General features: G+C 44.3%; 2 protein-coding genes across 9 annotated transcripts in view; both read right to left on the bottom strand.

The window, feature by feature from the left end:
- The window catches only part of LOC110374782 (protein alan shepard), a 105552-nt gene extending 100275 nt beyond the window's left edge, over positions 1–5277 (bottom strand). For 3 of the 8 annotated variants that reach the window (XM_049838496.2, XM_049838498.2, XM_049838501.2), the window contains exon 1: positions 5054–5276. In XM_049838496.2, the coding sequence (XP_049694453.1) occupies positions 5054–5110 (57 nt within the window). In that variant the 5' untranslated portion in view covers positions 5111–5276. Of the gene's footprint in view, positions 1–5053 lie in introns of all 8 variants that reach the window. The other 5 variants (XM_049838497.2, XM_049838500.2, XM_049838502.2 and 2 more) reach the window with 3 other exon arrangements.
- A 2242-nt stretch (positions 5278–7519) lies between these two features.
- Positions 7520–12976, bottom strand: LOC126054738 (uncharacterized). Its single transcript, XM_049841369.2, has one exon. It carries the CDS (start codon positions 12974–12976, stop codon positions 7520–7522), a length of 5457 nt encoding a protein of 1818 aa, XP_049697326.2.
- Between the last annotated feature and the right edge of the window lie 1352 nt (positions 12977–14328).

Raw genomic sequence — 14328 nt, 5'->3', positions numbered from 1 at the left:
TCATTAGACTACTTAATACCTGGAGGATTTTATTTAAGTGTCATCATTTTACTTGGTAGCTTTAAAGTATTACATATTATTATATACCGGAAAATAATTAATTAAGTATACCAATCTGTCTGTTACGCTCTCACGGCAAAAAGTTACCGATATCAATGATCAGCTGTCGTATTAGTCGTGGCTGTCGTATCTGACGATTATTCGGCTGTGTCACAAGTGTTACCAGTTTATAAGAATAAAAAAACTACAAGATTGTCAAAGCTATCCAGGTCTTATAAAATTAGTTATAAAAGGTGTAATTATATATAATATAAGACCTTTAGGATCTACTGATGATGGGATACATCGACTTACGAAGTACTACGTTTAATGTGAAAATTACGACCTCAATTATTTGCGCCTAAACCTACAAAACATCGCTTCATTTTTAAATACTTTTGGGGTGAACGAACAACAGTTATGAAAGGAAATCTTTTCAGACCTGAAGTAACGTTCATAAGGAAACGGCACGAACAATTTATATACCAAAGTACAGGTTTCTTTTGTTGTGTAAATAAGTATATATGTATAGTGTGTACATTGTAGAAATAGATTATAAAAATAAATACATTCTCTTAACTATAAAAAAAAAATAATAATAAATAAATAAATAAGTACAGGTAAAAATCTTTACAATTTATAGGTTTGCTGTAAATACTCGTAAGGAATTTAGAGTGTCAGCGGATTATTTCTTACTTACGTGAAGAATCACATAAGATGTTTTATCATATACGTACAAAGGAGATGGCCAAATTTTCATAGAAAAAAAACCCAGAATCGACAGCAATGAAATGGTTACCAATAGGTTCTTTATGATAGACCTTTGATGGTGCCAAAAAATCCAGACTGAAATCCATGGGATATAGGAGCTATTTCATAATATCGCAAAAATAGGTTATGTTGAATATATGTTGATTTTAAAGAATATTAACATCAAGGGACATAAAAAAGCAATTAAACTAACATTATACAAGCCACTAGTAATAACCCCATAGTTTCAGAGTTGGCCTGGTGATTAAAAGGTCTTGTATTTAACCACTCCAGATACGATTAAGCACCGACCTTACCTACTTGGAGAGGTTTCGCAGTTACATGCAACCTTCACAACTGGCTATGAAATGTTTTTGGAGAAATTGTCTTTGAAAATCGCGCCATGTGACATTGTCAAATATAACAAATGTCGTAGCAATGCAAAACGGTCCAATGGTCCAATCACGAGTCTGCATTCAACTTCTAACGAACATCAAACAGTAAAAGTAAACTTTTTTGTGAACTAAAATCTTGATCGAAAAAACGTTATAAAAAGAGAACCCCATGGTTTTTAGATGATTTGAAATACTTTTTAAAATCCACAAATTATACTGAATCCAATCATACATATGAAGTTCCTGTCGACTCTGGGTGTTTTTTTGGCCATCTCCTTTATTTATCTTGACATTGGGAAGGTTGTATCTCAAAACATATGACTGATAATACTATCTATTGAATTCGCGAATTTTATCTTCATAGCTTATTCTTGTATTTTATCTAGATTTTGATAAGATATTCAATTACATTGTAACCTTTGATTTTTTGATCAAATCAGGTTTATTACACAGATCTGCGTGTAGGTACTACCTATCACTTAAGTATTTATGTTTAGCAAAATCTGCTATTTGAATTTATTTAATAGAAGCCAGAATGCGAAATCTACCTACACCATATTTTTATCTCTCCTTTTTGACACACCATGAATCTTGTGAATTTAATAATCAATAGATAAGTAGAAAACTATTTTTATGTCCAGGAGGCACATAATAAATATTAATACTTACATATTTCAATAGATAAGACCAAGTTAGAGGCAGCCGGCCTTTTTGCGGGAAGGGAAAATATTCAAGAAATTCTTTTACTATATAATTCTTTCATTTTTCATGATCCCTTAGCCACTTAGGGTCAATAGAAAGGATTTTTGTATTTTACTCTACCGCTGTCATCAGATGCTCCCGAGCTCCAACTAAACCAGTTAGTTAAAGGTTACCGGGAAACGTAACAAGAAAATTGGAACCTTTTCCGGATACTAATTTTCTGGGAACACGGCATCACTCAGATACTTGGAATCAATATGCCACTGAAACCAGCAAATAAAGTACTTTCTGAGTCATAATATTTTCAGTGCTTCTCGGAAGTCGGACGTATTGACAAAGCCTTATAAGTTCAAATAAGTATAAGTACCAAATACGTATACCTATTTGGTTTACTACCTGAGATATTTTAAATCAATCTCCATTTATTAGGGCTCGACATTTTTTGTATTTGCCATCAATATTTCACTAACCTTTTGATAACGTTACGTATTTCTCACTCAAAAAGAGTCTTAGGCAAGCGTCATTTAGTGTAAGGAGTGCGACCCTTCCGTTCCGTTCCACATGACTAGCCACCTTAACGTGTGCGCCCGAGCTGCGCGGGGATTTACAGATAAGTAATAAAACGTAATGCGTTTAAACTGAACGCAAAGCCTCCAACGGTAACATCCTATTAGTAGAGATTAATGTTTTATTTAACACACGCGCATGTTTAAGGGAACGGAATGTAAGTGTGCGACGCACTGCTAAAATGAGGCTCGTAGATCGTCTTATGTCAGCCCCACATTGTATAATGTGCGTCGGATTTTGCACGTGTTGTTATAGATAAATGAGCATTATTTGAATTCATAATGTTATTTATTGTTGTTATCGCGATTCGCGAAATATAGGCCAGACCAGAGGAAATGCGCTGCTAGTTCTCATGACAATTTATTAATAAAATAATTTTGTGCAGACATAGGTACTGAAAATGTTTCATGAATATTACAGTAATTTAAGGTTTAGTTATTGACTTAGATAATAAAATACATTTAACGTTATAATTTACATATAGTTCATCGTTTTATGTCCCCCAAAAAAGAAAAAAAAGTACACAGAAGATGGACGCTAAATTAATCTCTTTTTAAAACACAACCGTATTTCAGTTTTTAATTATGTTGTAGGTACATCTAATTCAGCTGTAGAGGATAAGCCCGACATTTCTGTGGCTTAATTTAAAACTGTTTTACTTTACTCAGGTTGTACAAATAAAAAATAAACAGACATAAAGAAAATAAGTACAAAAGAGAGGAAAACATTTTGATGAGTTTTCGCTTGTAATGAAAACGCCGATACCGGGTTTTTGTAGTAAAAGGAAGGTTTAATTACACACCTATGTGGTGTAAAGAGAATTTATTTGAGTTGTAGTCATTGTTATGTGTTTGGCAGTAGATGTATGCAGGGCACGGCCATTCTGACTCAACGGCGCCTATTTGTAGCATCTACGAAGCGCCCATTTAGGCGCCTCATTTTTAGGCCGCAGACATATATTTATTACATTGTTTTCTTATAATAAATGGATGATGTGATGACAGGTTTTTGGTATAGGATTATTATACCTTCGTATTTAAGTAGGTATCGATTACAGTTGAATACATAAAGCAGCCTAAATAGGTACAATATCTGTCAGTAAACTTTTCATTTTTCCTTCTATCACTTTCATTCTATTATTCAGACGCATCAAATCGTGTGTTTCCCGTTAGTGATATAAAAAATATAAGTAGTTAGAAATCTGTTCCCTTTAATCGCACATCACGTGAATTCGAAGAAAATTGCAACAAATTAAAGTTGGTTCTTAAACTGTAGATACAGACCTACAAAAACTTTTCCAAATTGAAAAAGTCACCGGTATCGCAGGAAAAATATTCAAAACAGTTTTTTTATCGTTTCCAATTACTTAAAAGTAAGTAATTGTAGAAACTGGCTTGGCATGTGATAAATTCGTTCCCAGTAATCTCGATCCAAAACAATATGCTAATTAATCGTTCAAGCTACAAAGATAAGAGGATTATCATGGATATTTACAAAAATGCCTGACTGATCTGTGAATTGCATTATACAAATATTAGAAATCCATATAGATTTCGTGTTTAAAGGATTTCGTAGCCAATACTTAATCGTAACTTAATAAGTATCGATATTTTTATCAAAAGACTGATAAAGTTTTTGTTGGAGTTCGAAAATAAACTCCTACATAAGTAACTTATAATTTTAAATAACTTATATTTTTTTTATTATTAAAAATGAATAAATATATTACATAAACATCGATAAATGTCCGGTCATTAGAAAAGTTAAGTAAACCAGGACTTTCGTACTAATCAAAACGGACGGTCCCTAACAATATAGAAAGTATTAAAGTTATAAAACAATTCCATAAAGTTATCATATGGCTTAAACGTTTTAACTAGGTAAGTAAACAGTCAAGTAAAACACGACCTTTTCATGTATTATTTGAACAAACAGCAAACAGTGATGTATGACCTTTTCAGACCTTGTAGGCGTTAACCGAGGTCTAATTTCCAGAATGCACTACAGCCTGCACAAACGCCTACATACATACACACAGGTGTAGGTACCTACATAGTACCCGAAGCGCCCGCTTACCTTCCCCAATCTAATTAAAACATCAAAATGTATTTATAAATCCAGTACCTATTTCTATTAATAGGATAAACTATTTAAAGACCAATACCGGTCGACATAAGTACCTTACCGGCGTGCCGGCAAAACCTACTTCTTATACGAGGTAACTTGATCTTCAATAGCATAAAAGTTTACTGAAAACTACTAACTCATAACTAATCTACTTAAAATATGCAAATAAGTTGAAGAACTCCGTATAAAAGCAGTATATTTGAGGTCCCGACATCGGCGTAGCACGTATCTCTACAAGTGTTTATTTACCTATTTACGCGCTCATACAGCGATCTTGTACAATACAATAATAAGGAGCTGATTGTGTCATAATAACATTAGCGTTCATACGTAAAATCAAGGCGGATACGTTAGTAGGCTTCACGTGACGTAGTTCGTAGGTTATACGGTGCTACGAGATCGTAGCGGCCACCATATGTTCGCACCACGCGGGCTGCGATCGATACGCGGCGCGGCGGGCGGCATGCACTTACCGTGGTCATCTTGAAGTTTAACTTGCGCTGCAACGCAGTCTCGAGGTGCAGAGCCATTGCGATAGATTTTACGAACGATTAGCAAGCGAAAGACCGATAAAGCACTATAACATAGTTTACTGGGCCGGCGTTAAGTAACAACTTCGCGTGTGACGTACGTAGCGACTTCAGCGTGGCAGATCGCGTGTTCACGCGGCCATTTTAGCCGCCTGTCAAAAGCTTTGAGTTTCCTCCGCTGGCGCTACCGTCGCCAATCGTTACGTCTGCGCAAAAATAGCCGGCAAGCGGAGAGCGGCGTGCGGCAAGGGGCGCTTAGGGCGCGCACACCGCCCGCACAACTATACGAGATTTTCCACCACCGATTGATTTATAGTACAACTTGTAATTGAGTTAAAAGTTACTCTTTCGATACGTATAGGTACGTTATAAACACAATAATTAAACTCTTGATATGACAAACAAATACTCCATATCACTTTATCGGTATATTTAAGCAGTCGTACCGTGTGCACCGTAAACTTATTTACTTCGATCAAACTTCTTGACTCAACATTTATGAACACACAATTAAATTATTGGGGGCGCGCGACACTTCCTTAAAAGGGGTCGCCCCCTTTAAATTTGCTATAGGTAAAAGCATTAACACACTTTATTGGTGTTAATGCAACATGAAACCACAGAATAAATACGAATTGCTTTATTAAAAATATTAGATTGATAGTTTTCGATAAAGTTTTCTTCATATGCGTGCAACTTTATTCGCCGTCACAAATGAAATGAAAAGACATATGAGAAGCTGCGAACAAGCTATTAAACTCGTCAGAGACACGCCACGTGTCACTAAGCGTCAAATGCCAAGTGCCAAGAGCCAAGTATCACAATGGGAGCATGCAACGGCACAATATAAAGGAGTCGGCAATATATTTTGATTAGCACGCCATATATTACGCGACAGACATCAAAAACGAATTACTGTGCCATTACTCGTGTGTGTCGACTCGAGTAACTTTCAGGATAAAGGGCTTTAGGGGAAACTGTTTTTATTTATCGTGATTGGCATTCGATTTCTGATTGTCTGCCGTTCTATATGCCGACACCTAGAGGATGGAATTCCCTGCCTGCGTGAAGCGACTGATGCTCGAGATTTGACTACATTTGCACGTTGATCTGGCAGTAAAAGGAAACGGAATGTTTGCTGGATTATCTACCGCGTGGCTCGTAAAACCTCACTGAGTAAAAGGGTTACTGAACTAATAGTATATCGGTGAACTGGGAGATAGTTTCCGCATATTCCGACCTCAGCATGCTCGTCATATTGTGTGTGTTGTTTTGGAAGTACCTCTGTGTTTGAATAAATACATAGTTTGTGCGGCGGTTACATTCGACGGCGGCGATAACTCCCGAAACACTGAGTGGACTGTATAGGTTAGAGTTATACGCGAATGTATTGCCACAGGGACTTGTTTTAAATAATAAACGAATGCGACACTTTTACACGGCTTTTATTTATCACCACAATGTTATCACTGGTTTACATTAAGTTTACTCTTTAGTTTACACGACTTTATTATATTACACACGATTGTAAACACTACGAGATTTATCACAGCAAAGTTATAACGATTTAAAACACAATAGTTTGAACACAATAGAGTTTAGCACAATAGAGATTTAATAACACAATGAAGTTAGAGTTTAAAACACAAAGAAGTTAGGGTATAAGTTTTAACACTAAGTTAGGTCACAAGTTTAACACTATTAGGTCATAAGTTTATCACAGTTTTAAAGTACAGTTTACACAGTTTTATAACACAATTTACACGATTTTATAGAACACAATTATTAGCACATAGATTTATAACAATTTTAAGGGTTTTAGGGCATAGGTTTTACCCTAGTACTTTCACTATTTTCACTGAGCACTGGTTATTACGAGCATTACTTGCTTACTGTGGGTCGACTACAATTTCTCCGAAAAATGACTCTATCTTTATACAATATTCTAAGGTCTCAAGTCGTAGGGGTACCGGACGGGTTGCAATTTACATTGACCAATTAGCTATAATTTTACGACTTACGCCTGACCTTTTTCAGTCCCGCTACTCGACACGAGGGGGCTCTTTGATTAAACTAAGCATGCTCATTGGTGAAAGTTATGGAAAGTTACTGATGACCGTTATCCTTTTACGCACACATATAAACTTTCTTATCTATTGCGCAATGATTAAAGCTATTACATCAGCCAGATATTATTACTAAAAACCGTTACATTCAAAATCTTATTACGTAACAATCAAGTTAGTCACAATCATAAACACATATTAAACAAAGCTTATCTGGCTATCAACAGTGTCAGTTATAGCATATTTCAGCATGCATGTTATAGATTCATTTGGTTTAACAACAATCTATTACCTCATAACATTCTTAAATTAAGTACACATATTATATAAATGTTAGCCTAATCTACTGCAGGCTCGGCGTCCGCAACAGCTCTCCCCCCGGCGCAGCACGCGTAGCCTCCTCCTTCACGAGGACGACGAGCTTGCTGACTGGGCGCCGGAAGACTCCCGTTCGTGTCCGCACCTCGGCGACTCTGATGCCGCCGTCAGGTCCAGGATGTGTGCGCTCGACGATCCCCATCGGCCAGACGTTACGCGGCAGCGTCCCGTCGGCGATGAGAACCACGTCGCCGGTCTGCAGTGGTCGCTCGTTGTTCTGGGGCTCGCCTCGGGGCGCGAGCAAGGGTAGATACTCGCGCACCCAGCGCGCCCAGAACCGGTCAGCGAGCGCTTGAGCGGCCCGCCAGGTTCTGCGGTCCGCCTCGTCGCATGGGCCCGTAGTGGGCAGGCCCGTTGATGAGCCCAACAGGAAGTGGTTGGGGGTGAGCGCCTCGGGGTCGAGGGGATTCACGCTCACGTGAGTCAGGGGGCGCGCGTTGACTGCGAACTCTGCCTCAGTCAGCAGGGTCAGCAGGACTTCTTCGGAGGGCGCCCTCTCGTGGAGCGTGGTGCCGAGAGCCGACTTGACGGTTCGCACCATCCTCTCCCAGGCGCCTCCCTGGTTCGGCGCGCCAGGCGGTATGAACCGCCACTCCATCTTGGCCGCCAGCCCTACTTCTTTCAGGGCCGGCAACCACTCGTTGTATGCTGCTCGAAGCTCGGCGTCGGCACCTCTGAAGTTGGTGCCGTTGTCGGAGTACATGATGCTCGGCCATCCCCTGCGCGCAGCCATGCGGCGCAGCGCCATGATGGCAGAGTCCGTTGACAGGGAAGCCACCAGCTCAAGGTGGACAGCGCGACACGTCAGGCACGTGAAGAGCGCGCCCCACCTCTTCTCTCGGCGACGGCCCACCTTGACGTTCATGGGCCCGAAGTAGTCCACCCCGCAGTTGGTGAACGGGCGGTGGAACGGGTCCAGGCGGGCACGGGGCAGGTCGCCTGTAGCTGGCGGCCGGGGCACGGCGCGTCTGCGCCGGCAGAAAGCGCAGCTGGCCTCGACGGCGCGCACGGTAGGGCGCAGTCGCAGCACCCAGTAGCGCTGCCGCAGGTCGTTGGTCACGCGCTCCCTGTTGGCGTGACCCGCAGCACAATGCTCCTTCTGTACTAAAAGCTTAGTTAGTGGGTGACGGCCGTCCAGTATGACTGGCCGTTTGGTTTCGGCTGGTGCAGTAGCCGCCTCGATGCGGCCTCGCACCCGGAGTAGCCCGTCCTCCATGACGGGATCCAGCTTGTACAGCCGGCTCGTCCGTGGCAGGGGACGCGCCGACTGCATGCGCGCCATCTCGTCCGCGAAGCTCTCTTCTTGGGAGCGTCGCAGCAGCTCCTTCTCCGCTCGTTCAATGTGGCGGAGCTCGAGCGTGGTGGCGGCGCGCCGACACTTGTCAACGAACAAGAGCGCCCTCGCCGTGGCCCTCACCAGCACGTTGTAGCGGGAGAAGCGGGCTGGGTTAGGCAGCCAGCTTGCAGGGGCCTCGGCGACGTGCAGCGTCTCGTGCTCGTCGTCATCTTCGGGGCTGGCTCGGCAAGGCCAGCAGTGCTCGCCGCTCTGGAGGAAACTCGGACCCTGAAACCATCTATCACTTGCACCAATGGGTGCGTCAGTTAAACGTGTGGCGTCATCCGCCACGTTAAGTTGCGTTGGAAGCCAACGCCATTCTTCCTTTGAAGTTAGCTCGGCGATCTCGCCGAGGCGATGCGCGACGAAGGGCGTGTATCGCCGCGCGTCGTGCTGTATCCAGTGCACGACTGTGGTTGAGTCCGTCCAGTAGACGGTTCTTGTTATGTTAAGCCGATGCTCTTTTCTTATAGCTTCGGCTAGCCTGGCCCCTATGACCGCGGCTTGCAGCTCCAAGCGCGGTATGGTCTGCGCCTTCCGCGGCGCCACCTTGGCCTTGGCAGCGACCAGCACGACGTCTGCGGCGCCGTCCTTGTTCGGCATCCGCCAGTACGCCACAGCAGCGTATGCCTGCTCGCTGGCGTCACACAGCACATGCAGTTCACGCTCATCATGGTGGGTTGTCTCGTAGCACCTGGGCAGCTTTAAATCGGTTAGGTTTGACAGTTGCGACAACCATTCCGAGAACTGTTCATTGTCCTCTTGTGGAATGGAGTCGTCCCAAGACATTTGGAGCCTCCATAGGTTCTGAAGGATAATCTTCGCCCTTACTGTGTAGTGACTTAGAAGCCCAAGCGGGTCATAGATTGACATGACTGCGCTCAAAGCCTCTCTCTTCGTTGGTGCGCGCTTTCGGTTGCGCACCTCGGCTGGCACTCGGTTCATTGCAGTGTTGAACCCGAGCTCGTCACGTTCAGCGCTCCAGTATAGGCCTAATATTTTGCTGGCAGGCAACTCACCACCCAGTTGTGTAGGTGCAGTAGTGTGCAGCTCTGAAGGTACGCTGCGCAGAACTCCTGGATCGTTGGAGCTCCATCCTCTTAGCGTGAACCCGGCGACGGCGTGTACTTTCTGTAACTCTTGTACTGCAGTGTGTGCCTCGTCGGCGTTATCATAACTTACCACCAAATCGTCCATGTAATGATGGCGTGTGATGGCGTCTAGTGCCAGCGGGCACTCCTCGCCATGCAGCTCAGCATTGTGGTTGCGCACATAATGCGCCATGAATGGAGAGCTCGCCGCGCCGAATATCATACTTGTCATCTTGTATTCTCGAGGCGGGCTGCTCCTGTCCTTTCCTCTCCAGAGGAACTGCTGAGCTGGCTGATCTTCGGGGCGTATTTTTATACGCAAGAACATCTCTTGGATATCAGCTGTGATGGCCACAGCCTTCTCTCGAAATCTGAATATAATGCCTGGGAGGGAGAGCAGTAAATCGGGGCCTTCCAGGAGTGCGTCGTTAAGACACACACCATTGCTTCGGGCTGCTGCATCAAACACAAGTCTTTGCTTACCTGGCTTGTTTGGGTTCTGCACCGCGAAGTGTGGAAGGTACCAGCACTTGGGGCTGGCCTTCTCCGTCCCGTCGCATGGCACTGCATAACCTTTATCCAGTAGGTTATCTATCTGCGATGTATATTGCACCGCGAATTCAGGCGCGGCGTCCATCTTCTGTTCAATTTTGATCAGTCTTCGTAGTGCCGCCTTATAGCTAGGCGGCATGGACACTGCGTCTTCTCGCCACGGCAGCCCCACTTGGTAGCCGCCCTCGATGGCTGTGGTTGTGGCCTCCACGATGGCCTGTGCTCGACGGTCCGCGTCGCTCACTCTTGGCTTGTGAGTGACACCTAGGGCCTCGATTTTAAAATGCGCCTCCACAAGTTCATGAAGTTGATTATCACCTTTCATGTCTCGTTCATGAATATGTAGCACTCCACCTTCAGTGGCCACGAGCGTCCGAGGTGCTGTTCCATGCACCACCCAACCCAGCTGTGTTCTTGATGCAGCAGGTTGGTTCGGACCTCCGACCCGGAGTTCTCGCGAGACAATGTGTTCCCAGTGATCCGTTCCAATCAATACTCCTGGACGTGTAGGCGCGTAACAAACCTCATTTGCCGGCAGGTCCCGCAGGTGCTTATAACCAAGCAGCGACGCCGGCACTGTTTGCTGATGCAGCTTCAGATCCTTAATTGTCCTTGCTTGAAGCTGGTGGGGCGAGCACTCCTTGCCCACCCCTCTTATCTTAATGGTGACCACCTGGCTGTCCTCCTCCTGCGAGGACATGTTGACGCCGCAGATGTGCAGTGGCCGCACGGTGCCTTCTGCGCCAATACTTTCTGCCAGGCTGCTGTCAATTAATGTGATAGTTGCTCCTTCATCGAGGAGCGCGTGGGTCCTTACCTCCCCCCGTGGTCCTCCTATGACCACGGGGCACATCTTCAACAGGACGGCCCTATTGTCGGCGGCGGCTCGGTTGGCTACCGACATTACTGCTTCCTCCGCCTGTGTCTTGGGTGTGACTGTTTCCTCCTTCTTGGCAGGAGGATCGGAGTGTAAGGTCACGTGATGCGGCCGGCGGCACTCGTTCTGGCCGCACGGCTTTGCCCGGCATAAGATGCGCCGATGTTTCTTGACGGCGCATTTAAAGCAAATGCCGTTTTCTTTAACAAACTCCCAGCGCTGGCCTATATCCATGGCCTTATATTTGGGGCACTGTGTCAGCGCGTGGTTTTCTTTACATAGGAAACATTGATCGGCCGCTGTCTCAATAGCGGCATATACTGCACCTTGCTTTTTCTTGCCGGCGACTGGGAACTTAGATGCTGCAGGCCGGACCTCCCGTTTCTGACCGGCAGTCGAGGCGCTCGCTACTGTTGAGTAAGTATATCTCAGCGCCCTGTCCGCCTCGCGCATCAAAAAACGTGCTAGGCTACATATCTCTGGCTCCGCAGTACCCTCGTTATCGCAGGCGAAGTCACACCATCTCGATCTCAGGTGTGGTGACAGCTTCTCCAAAATTTCCCTTGTAAGTAACGGATTATATAGATATCCGCGACGATCAATGGCTTTGAGTGTGCATATTGTATTTTGTACCTTAACTGCAAAGCTATTTAACTCTGCCGCCGAAGATCCGGGCCGCGGCACGCGTTTCAACTCGTCCAGCGCCTTGTCGATAATCATTTCTGGCCGACCAAAACACTGTTCCAGCGTTCTCATTATTACAGCCGGATCAGTTGCTGTATGCAGCAGTGCTGCTACCGCCTCCCGTGCCTCGCCCTTGAGGCACGTCCTGAGCCGCTGAAGGTTCTCAGCCGTGGACACTGTATACATATTGGTAGTATCATTGAAGGCTGCCTTGAATGCAAGCCACTCACTCACCGTTCCAGAGAACGCCGGCAGGTCCGTATGCCTCAGCCGAGGGCGCGCCATCTTTTCCAATGTTACAGCAAGTTGATCTATACTATTTCTATTTCTAGACGGCGACCTCTCCCGCGGCCGTTCATCTCGCGCTGGTCTGTGTTCTTCCGCAGTATGTGCGGCCCCCTCCCCCCGTGCAGCGGGGGTATGGGTATTCAGCCACTGGCTTACCTTATTATGCTGGTGCTGGTGATCATCGTGCAGGGCCTCGTCCTGCACGCTCTCCTGATCGTCCTGAATTACAGATACTTCAGCGGCAAGCCGCTTTTTCACCAGCTCAGCTTCCATTTCCAGCTCTCGACGGGTGAGAGCAGCCAGCTTTTCAGCTGCCTCTAACTCGGCAAGCCTTAAGCGCGTGGTCGCGCTGGTAGTCGACCTCACTGACCTAGATGAAGGTCCAGCGACAGCATGCTCAGTGGCTAATAAAGTGGATTGTTCTACCTGCGGTGATGCCGGCGGGTCCATGGAGAGGCGACGCATCCGCTCCCTAGCTATCCTCTCCGCTTCCCGACGCTGCAGCGATGCGAGCAGGCCCGGGTCTCGTCGTTCAGAGGCCCGCCTCTGCTCCTCCAACTCCGTCAAGTCACTCTGGCTACGTGTGATAACCATCGCGATCGGTAGACGGCACACACGTAATCACTTCACTCAACGTTCACTGCACTATCGGTTCGGATTTACACTAGCTGGTCACGACCTCGAGATCCGGCTCGAAGGACCAAAACTGCGGCGGTTACATTCGACGGCGGCGATAACTCCCGAAACACTGAGTGGACTGTATAGGTTAGAGTTATACGCGAATGTATTGCCACAGGGACTTGTTTTAAATAATAAACGAATGCGACACTTTTACACGGCTTTTATTTATCACCACAATGTTATCACTGGTTTACATTAAGTTTACTCTTTAGTTTACACGACTTTATTATATTACACACGATTGTAAACACTACGAGATTTATCACAGCAAAGTTATAACGATTTAAAACACAATAGTTTGAACACAATAGAGTTTAGCACAATAGAGATTTAATAACACAATGAAGTTAGAGTTTAAAACACAAAGAAGTTAGGGTATAAGTTTTAACACTAAGTTAGGTCACAAGTTTAACACTATTAGGTCATAAGTTTATCACAGTTTTAAAGTACAGTTTACACAGTTTTATAACACAATTTACACGATTTTATAGAACACAATTATTAGCACATAGATTTATAACAATTTTAAGGGTTTTAGGGCATAGGTTTTACCCTAGTACTTTCACTATTTTCACTGAGCACTGGTTATTACGAGCATTACTTGCTTACTGTGGGTCGACTACAATTTCTCCGAAAAATGACTCTATCTTTATACAATATTCTAAGGTCTCAAGTCGTAGGGGTACCGGACGGGTTGCAATTTACATTGACCAATTAGCTATAATTTTACGACTTACGCCTGACCTTTTCAGTCCCGCTACTCGACACGAGGGGGCTCTTTGATTAAACTAAGCATGCTCATTGGTGAAAGTTATGGAAAGTTACTGATGACCGTTATCCTTTTACGCACACATATAAACTTTCTTATCTATTGCGCAATGATTAAAGCTATTACATCAGCCAGATATTATTACTAAAAACCGTTACATTCAAAATCTTATTACGTAACAATCAAGTTAGTCACAATCATAAACACATATTAAACAAAGCTTATCTGGCTATCAACAGTGTCAGTTATAGCATATTTCAGCATGCATGTTATAGATTCATTTGGTTTAACAACAATCTATTACCTCATAACATTCTTAAATTAAGTACACATATTATATAAATGTTAGCCTAATCTACTGCAGGCTCGGCGTCCGCAACAGTTTGTTTCAGACTGAAAACCTTCTTATGGTTTGATGCAACCTGTAGTCTTGTAAATTCAGAAGTAACTTACGTCTATTACAAACAAACAATCTTCTTCATCTTCCACACTGCTT

Source organism: Helicoverpa armigera, chromosome 8, assembly GCF_030705265.1.
Source record: "Helicoverpa armigera isolate CAAS_96S chromosome 8, ASM3070526v1, whole genome shotgun sequence".
Lineage (NCBI taxonomy): Eukaryota > Metazoa > Arthropoda > Insecta > Lepidoptera > Noctuidae > Helicoverpa > Helicoverpa armigera.
This window is presented reverse-complemented; position numbering and strand designations above follow the sequence as displayed.